General features: G+C 48.7%; 1 protein-coding gene across 1 annotated transcript in view; it reads left to right on the forward strand.

The window, feature by feature from the left end:
• The window catches only part of LOC149436684 (uncharacterized), a 57,303-nt gene that overhangs the window by 15,570 nt on the left and 24,287 nt on the right, over positions 1 to 17,446 (forward strand). Inside the window, exons 2-3 of the mRNA XM_089661590.1 lie at positions 12,311 to 12,706; positions 16,416 to 16,760. Of these exons, the coding sequence (XP_089517716.1) occupies positions 12,311 to 12,706; positions 16,416 to 16,760 (741 nt within the window). The remainder of the gene's footprint in view (positions 1 to 12,310; positions 12,707 to 16,415; positions 16,761 to 17,446) is intronic.

The following is a 17,446-nucleotide window of genomic DNA, read 5'->3' on the forward strand; positions in this document are numbered from 1 at the left end:
GGAACCATGTTGACCGACAACGGAAAGAACATGGTGTCTGCTCTGCGTCAAGGAAGGTTGTGCCATGCGCCATGCATGGCTCACGTGTTCAATCTGGTTGTCAAGCGGTTCCTAAAATCCACCATCCCACTGCAAGACATCCTTAAAATGTTACGTAAACTTTGCATGCATTTCAGCCATTCCTACACCGCAAAGCACACCCTCCTTGAGCTGCAGCGGCAGAATGGAATTCCACAGCATCGCCTGATCTGCGACGTTGCAACAAGGTGGAATTCAACCCTACATATGTTAGACCGCCTTTACGAACAGCGACAGGCCATCACCGATTTCCTGATGTTACAAGCGGATAAAGGTACTCTCCTGTGTAACTTAGATGTCAGCCATTGGCAGCTCATGCGTGACACCTGCCGCTTGCTGAGGCCCTTTGAGGAGGCCACGCTATTCGTGAGTCGGCAGGACTATGGGATGAACGACGTCATTCCTCTGTTGCACGTCCTGGAACAAATGCTGTTAACAATGGCTGGTCAGGGTGCAGTAGACGTGGCGCACAGATCTCAATGCCACATGACCCCTGTGGGGGCAGGACAGGAAGAAGAGGAGGAGGTAGAGGAGGACATTGGTGCTCAGGAATTATTGAGTGAAATGGGTGGTTTTTCCACTCAGCGGACAGGAGTGGAGGAGCAGGAGCATCTGGTAGAGGAGAAGGAGGAGGAGACAGAGGACCCAGACGCACCGTGGCAGTATGCTGTGGAGATGGAGGCAGGGAGTCCCTCGCATTCCTTGGCACAAATGGCCCATAGCATGCTCGGTTGCTTGCGTAGCGACAGCTGAATAATAACCATCAGACAGAGGGATGACTTTTGGCTGTCCACCTTGTTGGACCCTCGCTACCGTTCAAAAATGGTGGCCTTTTTCACACCTGCTGAGAGGGAGGCCAAAATAAAGTACTATAAAAACCACCTATGTAGTCAGTTGGTCTCTGCCTTTCTGCGCCAACGTCCATCCTCAGACACTGTGGGCCCTGTGCGCTCGCATTCCGCTGCCATGGCAGCAGGGGAGGGGTGGGGTGGTAGGAGCAGTGGCAGCTCCACCAGCAGCGGCTGCCTCAGTCTGCAGTCGATGATGAGTAGCTTTCTTCACCAGCGCAGTGAGGAAACTACTAACCAGCCGCAGCAGCAGCAGCATCAGGTGGACCTGGAGCAGGACCTCAAACAACAGGCTTGGGCCTACTTGGACAGCACCCTGCCAACCGAGGTAGACAATCCCCTTGACTACTGGGCAACGAAACTTGACCTTTGGCCCCAACTAGCTGAATTTGCCCTTGAAAGGCTGTCATGCCCGGCCAGTAGCGTGGCATCGGAGCGCGTGTTTAGTGCGGCAGGAGGTATTGTAACTCCGCGGAGGACACGACTGTCCACCCAAAGTGTGGAGAGACTCACGTTTGTGAAAATGAATCAGGCGTGGATTAGTCTGGATTTCAAACCACCAGTTCCTGACACAACTGGCTAAATCCGCCATGAATCATGCCCCAAACATGTTATTATTTTTAACATAGGCCTCTGTATGGCCTTCAATTTAAGCTGCTTACACTTCGCCACTCTGCCATGGGCCCCTGTACCACCTCCTCTTGCTGCTGCCAGGTCCAGAGTGTGTCATGAATCCCTGTACGGCCTCCCATTGCTGCTGACTTCATTGCAAGACTCTGCCATGTGCCACTTTCAGGTCTCCTTACACTGTTGGTGGGTTCCATTTTGTGATAGGGTGCTGTATGGCCTTCCATTGCTGCTGCCTCCACCGCCACCCTGCGCCATGTGCCTCTGTCGTCTGCTCACGCTGCTGACGGCTTCCGCTTTTTAACCGAGGCCTGTGTTTGGCTTCCGAATACTGCTGCATCCACCGCCACCCTGCGCCATGTGTCTCTGTGGTCTGCTCACGCTGCTGACGGCTTCTGCTTTTTAACCTAGGCCTGTGTATGGCTTCAGAATAATGCTGCCTACACCGCCACCCTGCGCCATGTGCCTCTGTCGTCTGCTCACGCTGCTGCCAGGTCCATACTGATTCATGGCCCCCTGTACCGACTCCTCATGAACGTGGTTCAGCGGGTTTGCATCACTTAACGGCAAATCGTTGACAAACGCTGGGACGTTCAGTGTTGTGCGCATTAAGCCAGACACCAAAGGGCAGCACAGACCTGTTATTACTCGCTCAAGCATGGCTGAACAAAACCAGTCTCTACCACAAATTGGACCCAGACCTGCCCAGGGTCTCGTAAGTAGATTGCACGGAGGAGTAGAGTTCGTTATTGGAATTAACTGTGAGGGACTTTTAAACCTAGGCCTGTGTATGGCCTTCAATTGAAGCTGCTTCTGCTCCGCCACTCTGCCATTGGACTCTTGATAGTCGACGACTGTACCGCCTCCTCATGCTGCTGCCAGGTCCAGAGTGTGTCATGGGTCCCTGTACGGCCTCCCATTGCTGCTGTTTCCATCGCCACACTCTGCCATGTGCCACTTTCAGGTCTCCTCACACTGCTGGTGGGTTCCATTTTGTCATAGGGTGCTGTATGGCCTCCCATTGCTGCTGCCAGGCCCGTAATCTGCCATGGGCCCCCGTACCGACTCCTCATGCTGCTGCCAGGCCCGTAATCTGTCATGGGCCCCTGTACCGCCTCCTCATGCTGCTGCCAGGTCCAGAGTGTGTCATGGGTCCCTGTACGGCCACCCATTGCTGCTGTCTCCATCGCCACACTCTGCCATGTGCCACTTTCAGGTCTCCTCACACTGCTGGTGGGTTCCATTTTGTCATAGGGTGCTGTATGGCCTTCCATTGCTGCTGCCAGGCCCGTAATCTGCCATGGGCCCCCGTACCGACTCCTCATGCTGCTGCCAGGCCCGTAATCTGTCATGGGCCCCTGTACCACCTCCTCATGCTGCTGCCAGGTCCAGAGTGTGTCATGGGTCCCTGTACGGCCTCCCATTGCTGCTGTTTCCATCGCCACACTCTGCCATGTGCCACTTTCAGGTCTCCTCACACTGCTGGTGGGTTTCATTTTGTCATAGGGTGCTGTATGGCCTCCCATTGCTGCTGCCAGGCCCGTAATCTGCCATGGGCCCCCGTACCGACTCCTCATGCTGCTGCCAGGCCCGTAATCTGTCATGGGCCCCTGTACCGCCTCCTCATGCTGCTGCCAGGTCCAGAGTGTGTCATGGGTCCCTGTACGGCCACCCATTGCTGCTGTCTCCATCGCCACACTCTGCCATGTGCCACTTTCAGGTCTCCTCACACTGCTGGTGGGTTCCATTTTGTCATAGGGTGCTGTATGGCCTCCCATTGCTGCTGCCTCCACCGCCACACTGTGGCTCCACACTCTGGTTTTGGCCCCGTGACTGCCCAAATGAGTGAAGTGTGCGGTGATTCTAAGATCGACGGCACTCATCTGCATGTCATACTGACTGACAGTATTATTTCTCTTCCCCAGCAGACTCCAAGGGCATTTAATTTAAAGGTACAGTGTTCTGCACTAATATAAAGGCTCTCTGAAGCCTAGAAACACCCTTTTTACACGTTAAATTTGCAGCGAATATATTCGCCTCGAATCGAATTTATTCCGCGAATTCGGCAAATCAGCCGAATCGAATTTTTGAATAATTCGCTCATCTCTAGTTTTAAACATACAGTGGGGCAAAAAAGTATTTAGTCAGCCACCAATTGTGCAAGTTCTCCCACTTACAAAGATGAGAGAGGCCTGTAATTGGCATCATAGGTAGACCTCAACTATGAGAGACAAAATGAGAAAAAAAATCCAGACAATCACATTGGCTGATTTGGAAAGAATGTATTTGCAAATTATGGTGGAAAATAAGTATTTGGTCAATATCAAAAGTTCATGTCAATACTTTGTTATATATCCTTTGTTGGCAATGACAGAGGTCAAACGTTTCCTGTAAGTCTTCACAAGGTTGGCACACACTGTTGCTGGTATGTTGGCCCATCCTCCATGCAGATCTCCTCTAGAGAAGTGATGTTTTGGGGCTGTCGCTGGGCAACACAGACTTTCAACTCCCTCCAAAGGTTTTCTATGGGACTGAGATCTGGAGACTGGCTAGGCCACTCCAGGACCTTGAAATGCTTCTTACGAAGCCACTCCTTCGTTGCCTGGGCGGTATGTTTGGGATCATTGTCATGTTGGAAGACCCAGCCATGTTTCATCTTCAATGCCCTTGCTGATGGAAGGAGGTTTGCACTCAAAAAATCTCACGATACATGGCCCCATTCATTCTGTCCTGTACATGGATCAGTTGTCCTGGTCGCTTTGCGGAGAAACAGCCCCAAAACATGATGTTGCTACCCCCATGCTGCACAGTAGGGATGGTGTTCTTTGGATGCAGCTCAGCATTTTATCTCCTCCAAACACGACGAGTTGTGTTTCTACCAAACAGTTCTATTTTGGTTTCATCTGACCATATGACATTCTCCCAATCCTCTTCTGGATCATCCAAATGCTCTCTAGCAAACTTCAGACGGGCCCGGACATGTACTGGCTTAAGCAGGGGGACACGTCTGTCACTGCAGGATCTGATTCCCTGGCGGCGTAGTGTGTTACTGATGGTAGCCTTTGTTACGTTGGTCCCAGCTCTCTGCAGGTCATTCACTAGGTCCCCCTGTGTGGTCCTGGGATTTTTGCTCACCGTTCTTGTGATCATTTTGACCCCACAGGGTGAGATCTTGCATGGAGCCCCAGATCGAGGGAGATTATCAGTGGTCTTGTATGTCTTCCATTTTTCTAATTATTGCTCCCACAGTTGATTTGTTCACACCAAGCTGCTTGCCTATTGCAGATTCAGTCTTCCCAGTCTGGTGCAGGTCTACAATTTTGTTTCTGGTGACCTTCGACAGCTCTTTGGTCTTCACCATAGTGGAGTTTGGAGTGTGACTGTTTGAGGTTGTGGACAGGTGTCTTTTATACTGATAACAAGTTCAAACAGGTGCCATTGATACAGGTAATGAGTGCAGGACAGAGGAGCCTCTTAAAGAAGAAGGTACAGGTCTGTGAGAGCCAGAAATCTTACTTGTTTGTAGGTGACCAAATACTTATTTTCCACCATAATTTGCAAATAAATTCTTTCCAAATCAGCCAATGTGATTGTCTGGATTTGTTTTCTCATTTTGTCTCTCATAGTTGAGGTCTACCTATGGTGCCAATTACAGACCTCTCTCATCTTTTTAAGTGGGAGAACTTGCACAATTGGTGGCTGACTAAATACTTTTTTGCCCCACTGTATATGTAGTTCAACGATTCATCGGTTTACCTCCCAGAGCTCTTTTTCATGAGAGATGTCTGTTTACCCTCCCAGAGCTGAACAATGGTACTTACTGAATGGCCAGAATGCTAGTTTGTTGAATCCAATAGGAGTCTATTGTAAGATGTTGAGTCTATATGCAAGATGTCTTCACAGTTTACATTTATGGGGCCTGGAAAGCAGGGGTGTATTTACCACAAGGCAAACAAGGCATTTGCCTAGGGCGACATTTTTCAGGGGGGGGGGGGCAGCAGTGCCCCTCGGAAGAAGGGACAAAAAAAGGGACACACACAGCATGGGGACCTGTTGGTTTCCGAGAGAGGCTGCAGGTTTCATGACGGTGTATGCACAGCCCGACTTTCGTTCCTGGAGATGTCCGGAGCAGTGAAGGTGAGTGTCTTTCTCTCTCTCGCCATGGGCAATGGTGGCTGGTGTATGGAAGGGACAGTGGTAGTGGAAGGCTCTCTTGGGTGGGGGGCAGGGGTGTTGGTCAATATCAGGCTCTCTCTGCAGGAAGGGGGGGTCACCGATTTTTGTGTTGCCTAGGGCAGCACAAAAGCTAAATACACCGCTGCTGGAAAGGCTGGTAAATATTGTTCATTTGCTCCAGGTGCAGTGAAAAGGACAGAAACCCATAGTTGCCAGGTATCCTTGCTTTTCTTAATTCTGTACTTGTCAAATAGATTCGATATCAGGGGCGGACTGACAACTCATGGGGCCCCCGGGGCAATAGGGGATCATGGGGCCCCTGTGTCCTCGCCCAAACTCAAAAAGCCTATGAAAAAGGTACCAGGGGCATCTCATGGGGCCCCCTACTGACCCCGGGCCCTCGGGCAGTGCCCGAGTTTCCAAATGGTCAGTCCGCACCTGTTCGATATGCATGACAATCAGAGGAATCTCTCCTAGACTTCATGTGGGGACAGATCCATAGTTCAACAAGAAGAGCTCTGTAAAATAGCTTTGTCTGCAAAAAACAAACTATCTCAGTTGGGAATGAGATTGTATCTTGCTCGAACGGAGACCTGACAGTTTCTCTGGATTTTTTTTTTCTTTTGCCTCTTAGGTTTAAAACCAATATAGGTTGAGCTGCAGAGAAGATAAAATATCATTTCTCTGATAGATCTTCTGACACTGTACTTTCTGGTCTTCCTGTGAGAAAGGTTTCTGAGGTCTGAGGTTTTTTAAAAGGTCAGTCAAAAACAGGAAGAAGGATTTCTAGATGGAATTGGTCAACATGCACCATGTTATATTATTAGCACTGCACGGGGTTAGCAGACCACACATTATTTATTTATTTATTTCAGGTACTTATATAGCGCCATCAATTTACACAGCACTTTACATATATATTGTACATTCACTTCAGTCCCTAACCCTCAAGGGGCATACAATCTAAGGTCCCTAACCTTCAAGGGGTGTACAATCTAAGGTCCCTAACCTTCAAGGGGTGTACAATCTAAGGTCCCTAACCCTCAAGGGGCGTACAATCTAAGGTCCCTAACCCTCAAGGGGTGTACAATCTAAGGTCCCTAACCCTCAAGGGGTGTACAATCTAAGGTCCCTAACCCTCAAGGGGCGTACAATCTAAGGTCCCTAACCGTCAAGGGGCGTACAATCTAAGGTCCCTAACCCTCAAGGGGTGTACAATCTAAGGTCCCTGACCCTCAAGGGGTGTACAATCTAAGGTCCCTGACCCTCAAGGGGCGTACAATCTAAGGTCCCTGACCCTCAGGGGGTGTACAATCTAAGGTCCCTGACCCTCAAGGGGTGTACAATCTAAGGTCCCTAACCCTCAAGGGGCATACAATCTAAGGTCCCTAACCCTCAAGGGACGTACAATCTAAGGTCCCTAACCCTCAAGGGGCGTACAATCTAAGGTCCCTAACCCTCAAGGGGAGTACAATCTAAGGTCCCTAACCCTCAAGGGGCGTACAATCTAAGGTCCCTAACCCTCAAGGGGCGTACAATCTAAGGTCCCTAACCCTCAAGGGACGTACAATCTAAGGTCCCTAACCCTCAAGGGGCGTACAATCTAAGGTCCCTAACCCTCAAGGGGCGTACAATCTAAGGTCCCTAACTCTCAAGGGGCGTACAATCTAAGGTCCCTAACCCTCAATGGGCGTACAATCTAAGGTCCCTAACCCTCAAGGGGTGTACAATCTAAGGTCCCTAACTCTCAAGGGGCGTACAATCTAAGGTCCCTAGCCCTCAATGGGTGTACAATCTAAGGTCCCTAACCCTCAAGGGGCGTACAATCTAAGGTCCCTAACCCTCAAGGGGTGTACAATCTAAGGTCCCTAACCCTCAAGGGGCGTACAATCTAAGGTCCCTAACCCTCAAGGGGGGTACAATCTAAGGTCCCTAACCCTCAAGGGGCGTACAATCTAAGTTCCCTAACTCACATTCATACATACACATACTAGGGCCAATTTAGACAGGAGCCAATTCACCTACCAGCATGTCTTTGGAGTGTGGGAAGAAACCGGAGTACCCAGAGGAAACCCATGCAGGCACAGGGAGAACATGCAAACTCCAGGCAGGTGGTGCCATGGTTGGGATTTGAACAGACGACCAAGGGCAGACTGACCATTTGGAAACTCGGGGCACTGCACGAGGGCCCGGGGTCAGTAGGGGCCCCATGAGATGCCCCTGGTACCTTTTTCATAGGCTTTTTTGAGTTTGGGCAAGGACACAGGGGCCCCATGATCCCCTATTGCCCGGGGGCCCCATGAGTTGTCAGTCTGCCCTGCCAACGACGCTAGTACTGCTAGGCGGGAGTGCTAACCACTTATCCACTGTGTTGCCACCAGGAGCATTTCTAGGAGCCTATTAGACATGGGGCACCTCTGGTCACACAGATTAAAATATTGGGGGGGCTGAGAAGAAACCATGATGACTATGTTTGATCAAATCTAATATTAATTAGTTTGGGCAAGGACACAGGGGCCCCATGATCGCCTATTGCCCAGGGGCCCCATGAGTTGTCAGTCCGCCCCTGTTTATGTTTTAAATACATGAATCTGAAAAATAGATATTTTTGCCAAGCTCTAAGCCATTTACAAATGATTTAAATGAATTAAGGAATAATGTTTCTAACAATGAAAGGTTCACTGTTATGTATTGACATTGTAAGTATCGATGTGCCTCTCATCCATCAGCTTGCTCTTTTGTTTTTTTCTCTCCCATTGTTTTGTGTTGGACACACCATATTTCGATGCAGCCCTGTCTGTTGTAAATGTTTGAAAATCAATAAAAAATTAATTACAAAAAAAAAAGTTGGTAGGAATGGGTTCAGCTGCCGGTGGCACTGTGGCTCCCAGAACTTAGGTTGTAGTTCCGGTGTCCACCAGCAGGTGTCTTTCAGTAGCCAGCAGCTCTTACTAATTAGTCATCACCTGACGTGGATTGCTGGGAGGATATTTAGCTAATCCTGTGCTACTCTCCCTTGCCTTGCTGTTTTTCCCATGTGCCCCTAATCCTTGTACCTGTACTCTGTTCCTGTACTCTGCTCCTGTTCCTGATGCTCCTCCTGCTTGCTTGTTCCTGTTCCTGATCCTCCACCTGCTTGCTTGTTCCTGATCCTCCTCCTGCTTGCTTGTTCTTGTTCCTGATCCTCCGCCTGCTTGCTTGTTCCTGTTCCTGATCCTCCGCCTGCTTGCTTGTTCCTGTTCCTGATCCTCCACCTGCTTGCTTGTTCCTGTTCCTCTACCTGCTTGCTTGTTCCTGATCCTCCGCCTGCTTGCTTGTTCCTGATCCTCCGCCTGCTTGCTTGTTCCTGTTCCTGATCCTCCGCTTGCTTGTTCTTGTTCCTGATCCTACGCTTACTTGCTTGTTCCTGTTCCTGATCCTCCACCGGCTTGCTTGTTCCTGTTCCCAATCCTCCCCCTGCTTGCTTGTTTCTGTCCCCGATCCTCCACCTGCTTGCTTGTTCCTGTTTCTGATCCTCCCCCTGCTTGCTTGTTCCTGTTCCCGATCCTCCGCCTGCTTGCTTGTTCCTGTTCCCGATCCTCCGCCTGCTTTCTTGTTCCTGTTCCTGATCCTCTGCCTGCTTTCTTGTTCCTGTTCCTGATCCTCCGCCTGCTTTCTTGTTCCTGTTCCTCCGCCTGCTTGTTTGATCCTGTTCTTGTTCCTCCGCCTGCTTGCTTGATCCTGTTCCTGATCCTCCGCCTGCTTCCTTGTTCCTGATCCTCTGCCTGCATGCTTGTTCCTGTTCCTGATCCTCCGCCTGCTTGCTTGTTCCTGTTCCTGATCCTCCGCCTGCTTGCTTGTTCCTGTTCCTCTGCCTGCTTGCTTGTTCCTGTTCCTGATCCTCCGCCTGCATGCTTGTTCCTGTTCCTGATCCTCCACCTGCTTGCTTGATCCTGTTCCTGAACCTCCACCTGCTTGCTTGTTCCTGTTCCTGATCCTCCGCCTGCTTGCTTGTTCCTGTTCCCTCGCCTGCTTGCTTGTTCCTGATCGTCAGCCTGCATGCTTGTTCCTGTTCCTGATCCTCCACGTGCTTGCTTGATCCTGTTCCTGAACCTCCACCTGCTTGCTTGTTCCTGTTCCCGATCCTCCCCTGCTTGCTTGTTCCTGTTCCTCCGCCTGCTTGCTTGTTCCTGTTCCTGATCCTCTGCCTGCATGCTTGTTCCTGTTCCTGATCCTCCGCCTGCTTGCTTGATCCTGTACCTGAACCTCCGCCCACTTGCATGTTCCTGTTCCTGATCCTCCACCTGCTTGCTTGTTCCTGTTCCTGATCCTCCGCCTGCTTGCTTGTTCCTGATCCTCCGCCTGCTTGCTTGTTCCTGTTTCTGATCCTCCGCCTGCATGCTTGTTCCTGTTCCTGATCTTCCTGCCTGCTTGCTTGTTCCTGTTCCTCCGCCTGCTTGTTTGATCCTGTTCCTGTTCCTCCGCCTGCTTGCTTGATCCTGTTCCTCCACCTGCTTGCTTGTTCCTGTTCCTGATCCTCCGCCTGCTTGCTTGTTCCTGTTCCTGATCCTCCGCCTGCTTGCTTGTTCCTGTTCCTCCACCTGCTTGCTTGTTCCTGATCCTCCGCCTGCATGCTTGTTCCTGTTCCTGATCCTCCACCTGCTTGCTTGATCCTGTTCCTGAACCTCCACCCACTTGCATGCTCCTGTTCCTGATCCTCCACCTGCTTGCTTGTTCCTGTTCCTGATCCTCCACCTGCTTGCTTGTTCCTGTTCCTCCGCCTGCTTGCTTGTTCCTGTTCCTGATCCTCCGCCTGCTTGCTTGTTCCTGATCCTCCGCCTGCTTGCTTGTTCCTGTTCCTGTGTACCCTCTCCCTGTCCTGGATTGCACCTTGCTTCGTCTGCCTGATCTCTTGTGCACGACCCTGTCTTTGAAATTGTCCGTGCTTCTCAGCCATATCCTCCTGCCTGTCAATAGTTATTCATTGACTTAGGTAGTTTTTTCGCTGTTATCACCTTCACTCAGATTCACTGGTTTTGGTTCATGAGGTTTGGTATACTGGATGTGTGTTTCTATTGTTTTATTTACTTTATATTAAAATAATTCACATTATTTATACTATGAAAACAAAAAAATAAATACAAAAATGAAAGGTTTTCCTGTAGTATTGTTACAGTAATACACTACAGAGAAAAAAATATGATTGTGGGTGAAAAAATGGCGCTGCGCTACGTGCCCTAAGAATGAATGAACCTCAATAACCAATGACACATAAAACTACTGATGAACGAATGAGTGAACAATCACATAAAACAGAACATGAGTGAACAATCACACAAAACAGAACATGAGTGAACAATCACATAAAACAGAACATGAGTGAACAATCCACATAAAACAGAACATGAGTGAACAATCACACAAAACAGAACATGAGTGAACAATCACACAAAACAGAACATGAGTGAACAATCACACAAAACAGAACATGAGTGAACAATCCACATAAAACAGAACATGAGTGAACAATCCACATAAAACAGAACATGAGTGAACAATCACATAAACCAGAACATGAGTGAACAACCACATAAAACAGAACATGAGTGAACAATCACACAAAACAGAACATGAGTGAACAATCACACAAAACAGAACATGAGTGAACAACCACATAAAACAGAACATGAGTGAACAATCACACAAAACAGAACATGAGTGAACAATCCACATAAAACAGAACATGAGTGAACAATCCACATAAAACAGAACAGGAGTGAACAATCGCATAAAACAGAACACGAGTGAACAATCGCATAAAACAGAACACGAGTGAACAATCGCATAAAACAGAACACGAGTGAACAATCGCATAAACCAGAACACGAGTGAACAATCGCATAAAACAGAACACGAGTGAACAATCGCACAAAACAGAACACGAGTGAACAATCGCACAAAACAGAACACGAGTGAACAATCACACAAAACAGAACACGAGTGAACAATCACACAAAACAGAACACGAGTGAACAATCACACAAAACAGAACACGAGTGAACAATCCACATAAAACAGAACACGAGTGAACAATCCACATAAAACAGAACACGAGTGAACAATCCACATAAAACAGAACACGAGTGAACAATCACACAAAACAGAACACGAGTGAACAATCACATAAAACAGAACATGAGTGAACAATCACATAAACCATGTAACTAGTGTGCACAATAATATTCGCAGCAGTGAATCCACAATATGTGTAACAAGTGGCAATAAGGAGAAAAAAAAAGTGGTCAAAAAGTGAATGCAAAAACATCAAATATCAGTGGATAAGTAACATAAAAATAATATATAAGAGAACCAAAAACACTGCCAATGGCGATAAAAAGTAGCATAAGGAAATGACAAAAAAATGAAAGGTGGCCAAAGAGTGACTAGAAAACTTTAAGTGTGAAGTGGATAATTCAGAACATCATAAAGGAAAATATATGAAAAATGTTGTCAAATGGCGATATGGATGGACTTTTGTCTTTTTTCAGCCAGACTAACTATGATATAAAAGTGACATATGAATATGATTGATTCCTCCTTAGGAGATGTCTATGGGAAACCAGATGATCCGTACTGTACAGAGCAGCTTGACTCCATAATGGTAGATAAGGGGGGATCGGTGACCATCCCCTGTCACTTCTCTTATCCGAAGGATGATAAACCAGCTGAGGTGAGAGTGTACTGGAGACAAGGAAAAGGAGGTAAATGTGGAAGTAATGCATTTATTTACAATCACACGGAGAAATGGACACATAGAGACTATACAGGACGGATCAGCATGGAGGGAAACCCTCAGCTGGAGAGAACAGTGACAATCAGAATCCAGAATCTGAAGGAAGAGGATGGACCCATGTTCTGCTGTAGGATCTCACTTCTCTATGACGGGAAACTAAATGAATCATGGCAGAACACACATGGAACCTACATAAGATTCAAAGGTAAAATGTTAAATTAAGTATATTTTATATACGTCATCCTGCAGGAGGACAGACTCAAAGCCCCCTTCTGTCTGTATCACCCTGCAGGAGGAGGACAGACTCATAACTCCCTTCTGTCTGTATCGCCCTGCAGGAGGAGGACAGACTCATAGCCCCCTTCTGTCTGTATCACCCTGCAGGAGGAGGACAGACTCATAGCCCCCTTCTGTCTGTATCACCCTGCAGGAGGAGGACAGACTCATAGCCCCCTTCTGTCTGTATCACCCTGCAGGAGGAGGACAGACTCATAGCCCCCTTCTGTCTGTATCACTCTGCAGGAGGAGGACAGACTCATAGCCCCCTTCTGTCTGTATCACCCTGCAGGAGGAGGACAGACTCATAGCCCCCCTTCTGTCTGTATCACCCTGCAGGAGGAGGACAGACTCATAGCCCCTTCTGTCTGTATCACCCTGCAGGAGGAGGACAGACTCATAGCCCCTTCTGTCTGTATCACCCTGCAGGAGGAGGACAGACTCATAGCCCCCTTCTGTCTGTATCGCCCTGCAGGAGGAGGACAGACTCATAGCCCCTTTCTGTCTGTATCACCCTGCAGGAGGAGGACAGACTCATAGATCTCTTGTCTGTATCACCCTGCAGGAGGAGGACAGACTCATAGATCTCTTGTCTGTATCACCCTGCAGGAGGAGGACAGACTCATAGATCTCTTGTCTGTATCACCCTGCAGGAGGAGGACAGACTCATAGATCTCTTGTCTGTATCACCCTGCAGGAGGAGGACAGACTCATAGATCTCTTGTCTGTATCACCCTGCAGGAGGAGGACAGACTCATAGATCTCTTGTCTGTATCACCCTGCAGGAGGAGGACAGACCCATAGCCCCCTTCTGTCTGTATCACCCTGTAGGAGGAGGACATAGCCCTCTTCTGTCTGTATCGTCCTGCAGGAGGAGGACAGACTCATAGCCCCCTTATGTAAGTATCACCCTGCAGGAGGAGGACAGACTCGTTGGTCTAGCAAAGACAGCTAATTTTGGGGTTCAGACAAACTTGGGTTCAGAGTGAACCCTAGCCCGAAACCAAGCTCATTCCCATATTTGGTCTTTGTTGTCCCCCAGGTTCCCTGGTACTATGGCTACATTCCAGCATGATGTCTGTTCTGGACATTATGGTGCAGGTCATCCTGTCTGCAGGTTGATAACATGGGTGTCATTGGATTTGGACTTTTATTTTTTATTTTTTTTATAAGGGCATTTTTTTCACAATGTGGGTGTTTTTATTTTTACTATTCAATCTGTTTTTCATACGTAATAAGGTGTATCAAATATCCCTTGCTCATTCATGTAGGAGGAAGGCCAGATATCTTGTATCACCTTTAAAGTAGGCTCTCAGTTTCTGATAATTCCATTGAAGACTCCCATATCCACTGGGCCACGTCCACATTTACCTTGGAGATTAGGTGTCCAATGGTGGGAAGGCTTTGTGTCCTCCCCAGCACTGTACTCTCCCGATGTTAAAGGCACGTGTAAAACTAGAAAACATACAACACTTACCAAGTGTACCCAGCTGCTCCCACATGGTGTCCTCCACACCTTGAAAAACTGAATGAACACCCCCCCCCCCCCAGGAGTTGCAGCGCTATTTACCCTATAATTAAAGGGGAAGTACAGCTAAAGTTCGTTCTGCACTCCTGTGACCCGTTTATAGCTGACAGCAGGCTGGAGTCCGCTATTGGCTGACGTCATTCAACCTGTCCAAATTGGGGAAAGACCCTGACTGCAAAGTTGGGATCCACCTAGAGTCTGGACTCGCACCTGGCTCAGCCTCTCAGTGTTGTGCTGAGAGCCTGAGCCAGCCAATCCCAACTTGCTTTGACACTCACCAGAAGAGATTGACTCCTCCTCTTGGTATGGTTCAGAGATGGGAAACAGGACCACAAGTGAACCGTGCTTGGGACCACCTCTTCCAAGTGGTTCCAGACACGGCATGCCTAACCACTCTCTGAATATTCACACTATACAAATGTACCTGGGCTCAGTTAAAGCTGCCAGTCTAAAGTGTTTCTAAACCCCGAACCCTGCATTCACTATATCCGGTCTCCCCGGACCCTGCATTCACTATATCCGCTCTCCCTGGACCCTTCATTCACTATATCCGCTCTCCTGGACCCTGCATTCACTATATCCGCTCTCCCTGGACCCTGCATTCACTATATCCGCTCTCCCCGGACCCTGCATTCACTATATCCGCTCTCCCTGGACCCTGCATTCACTATATCCGCTCTCCCCGGACCCTGCATTCACTATATCCGCTCTCCCTGGACCCTGCATTCACTATATCCGCTCTCCCTGGACCCTGCATTCACTATATCCGCTCTCCCTGGACCCTGCATTCACTATATCCGCTCTCCCTGGACCCTGCATTCACTATATTCACTCTCCCTGGACCCTGCATCCACTATATCTGCTCTCCCCGTACCCTGCATTCACTATATCCACTCTCCTCGGACCCTGCATTCACTATATCCACTCTCCCCGGACCCTGCATTCACTGTATCCGCTCTCCCCAGACCCTGCATTCACTATACCCGGTCTCCCCGGACCCTGCATTCACTATATCCGCTCTCCCCGGACCCTGCATTCACTATATCCGCTCTCCCCGGACCCCGCATTCACTATATCTGGTCTCCCCGGACCCTGCATTCACTATATCCGCTCTCCCCGGACCCTGCATTCACTATATCCAGTCTCCCCGGACCCTGCATTCACTATATCCGGTCTCCCCGGACCCTGCATTCACTATATCCAGTCTCCCCGGACCCTGCATTCACTATATCCGCTCTCCCCGGACCCTGCATTCACTATATCCAGTCTCCCCGGACCCTGCATTCACTATATCCGCTCTCCCCGGACCCTGCATTCACTATATCCGCTCTCCCCGGACCCTGCATTCACTATATCTGCTCTCCCCGGATCCTGCATTCATTATATCCAGTCTCTCCGGACCCTGCATTCACTATATCTGCTCTCCCCGGATCCTGCATTCACTATATCTGGTCTCCCCGGATCCTGCATTCACTATATCCAGTCTCCCACAGTACACACAACATGGAAATGCAATTATTTTAGTAACTATAAACTGCTAAATATCTTTTCTCATCAGCAGTATATAGCAGTCTTGTGACTTCTATCAGTGTCCAGCTGAGTACTGGTTAAAGCTTGTAGGAGGAGTTTTCATTCTGCTCTAGGAGGATGCAGAACCCCTGACCTCTGTCTGGACAGTGCTGATTGGCTCTGTGTTGATCACATGCACTCTCCCAAGACAAAAAAAAAACCTCTCTAGCCTCCAAACTGAGCATGTGCAGAATGACTCCACATGATATGTCTTATCAGGAGATAAGGGGAGGACACTGGAAGAAGGGGAGGATCAGAGAAGACAGGATCAAACAGCATTTTTACACAATGCAGAGGATTAACCCCTCAGGTCCCACAGTGAGTATAACAAGCATGCTTTACGTCATATACAGACTGATTGTACTGTTGTGGGTTTGGTAACACTTTAAGTGCACCCTTACATTGTTGCATCTAAAAAAATAAATACTTCTTACCATGCATTAATATATAGAGAGCTACAATTCATTTACATCTTTTATGTTTTCCTGGCATTTCGCTGTAATGGATGATTTTGTTGTTTATTTTTTCCTTTTATTTAAAGGCCAGTACTTCGTAGAACAGCCGGATGTGGTCCCTGCTGTGATGGGAGAAGATATCTCTATACCGTGTGTTGTTCATTATAAATCACCTGATTTTGTTGATGAGATCATCTGGAAGCGAGGAACAAGCGACCTGTGTTCTGACAATCCTGAATTTTTAAAATGGAAAATAGAAAATACGAGACATAAGAATGGACGATGGACGGTGCAGAAATCTGAGGACGGCTTCTTCTTACACATCAAGAAAGTTACAGGTGATGACAGCCGGCAATACTGCTGTGAGGTGAAGATGAGAACAAGGGAAAGCAGAGAATCATCTGCACACGGCACCCAGGTAGTGGTAGCAGGTAAGATCATTTTAGGTTTGAGCTTTGAAATACACATCAATTCTAGAAATCCCAAAACATGTTCTGGGTGATTTTAAATGATCTTCAGCTATTATTTAGTGACCTGATTTCCTTTATCTTATTTGCTTAGAGATTGGACAACTCAGGACCATGTGCAGACTGACCATTTGGAAACTAGGCCCGGGGTCAGTAGGAGGCCCCATGAGATGCCCCTGGTACCTTTTTCATAGGCTTTTTTGAGTTTGGGCAAGGACACAGGGGCCCCATGATCCCCTATTACCCAGGGGCCCCATGAGTTGTCAGTACGCCCCTGCTCAGGACAACACAGTACTTATGGCTCCTTTCACATGGACATTCCAATCGGGTCCACCCAGGGGCGGACTGACCATTCGAGCACTTGGGCACTGCCCGAGGGCCCGTGGTCAGTAGGGGGCCCCATGAGATGCCCCTGGTACCTTTTTCATAGGCTTTTTTGAGTGTGGGTAAGGACACAGGGGCCCCATGATCCTCTATTGCCCGGGGGCCCCATGAGTTGTCAGTCCACCCCTGCTCAGGACAACACAGTACTTATGGCCCCTTTCACAGGGACATTCCACCCAGGGGCGGACTGACCATTTGAGGACTTGGGCACTGCCCGAGGGCCCGTGGTCAGTAGGGGGCCCCATGAGATGCCCCTGGTACCTTTC

This window comes from Staurois parvus, unplaced genomic scaffold, assembly GCF_062004578.1.
Source record: "Staurois parvus isolate SC_StPar_1 unplaced genomic scaffold, SC_StPar_1.0 ptg001352l, whole genome shotgun sequence".
NCBI classification, from domain to species: domain Eukaryota; kingdom Metazoa; phylum Chordata; class Amphibia; order Anura; family Ranidae; genus Staurois; species Staurois parvus.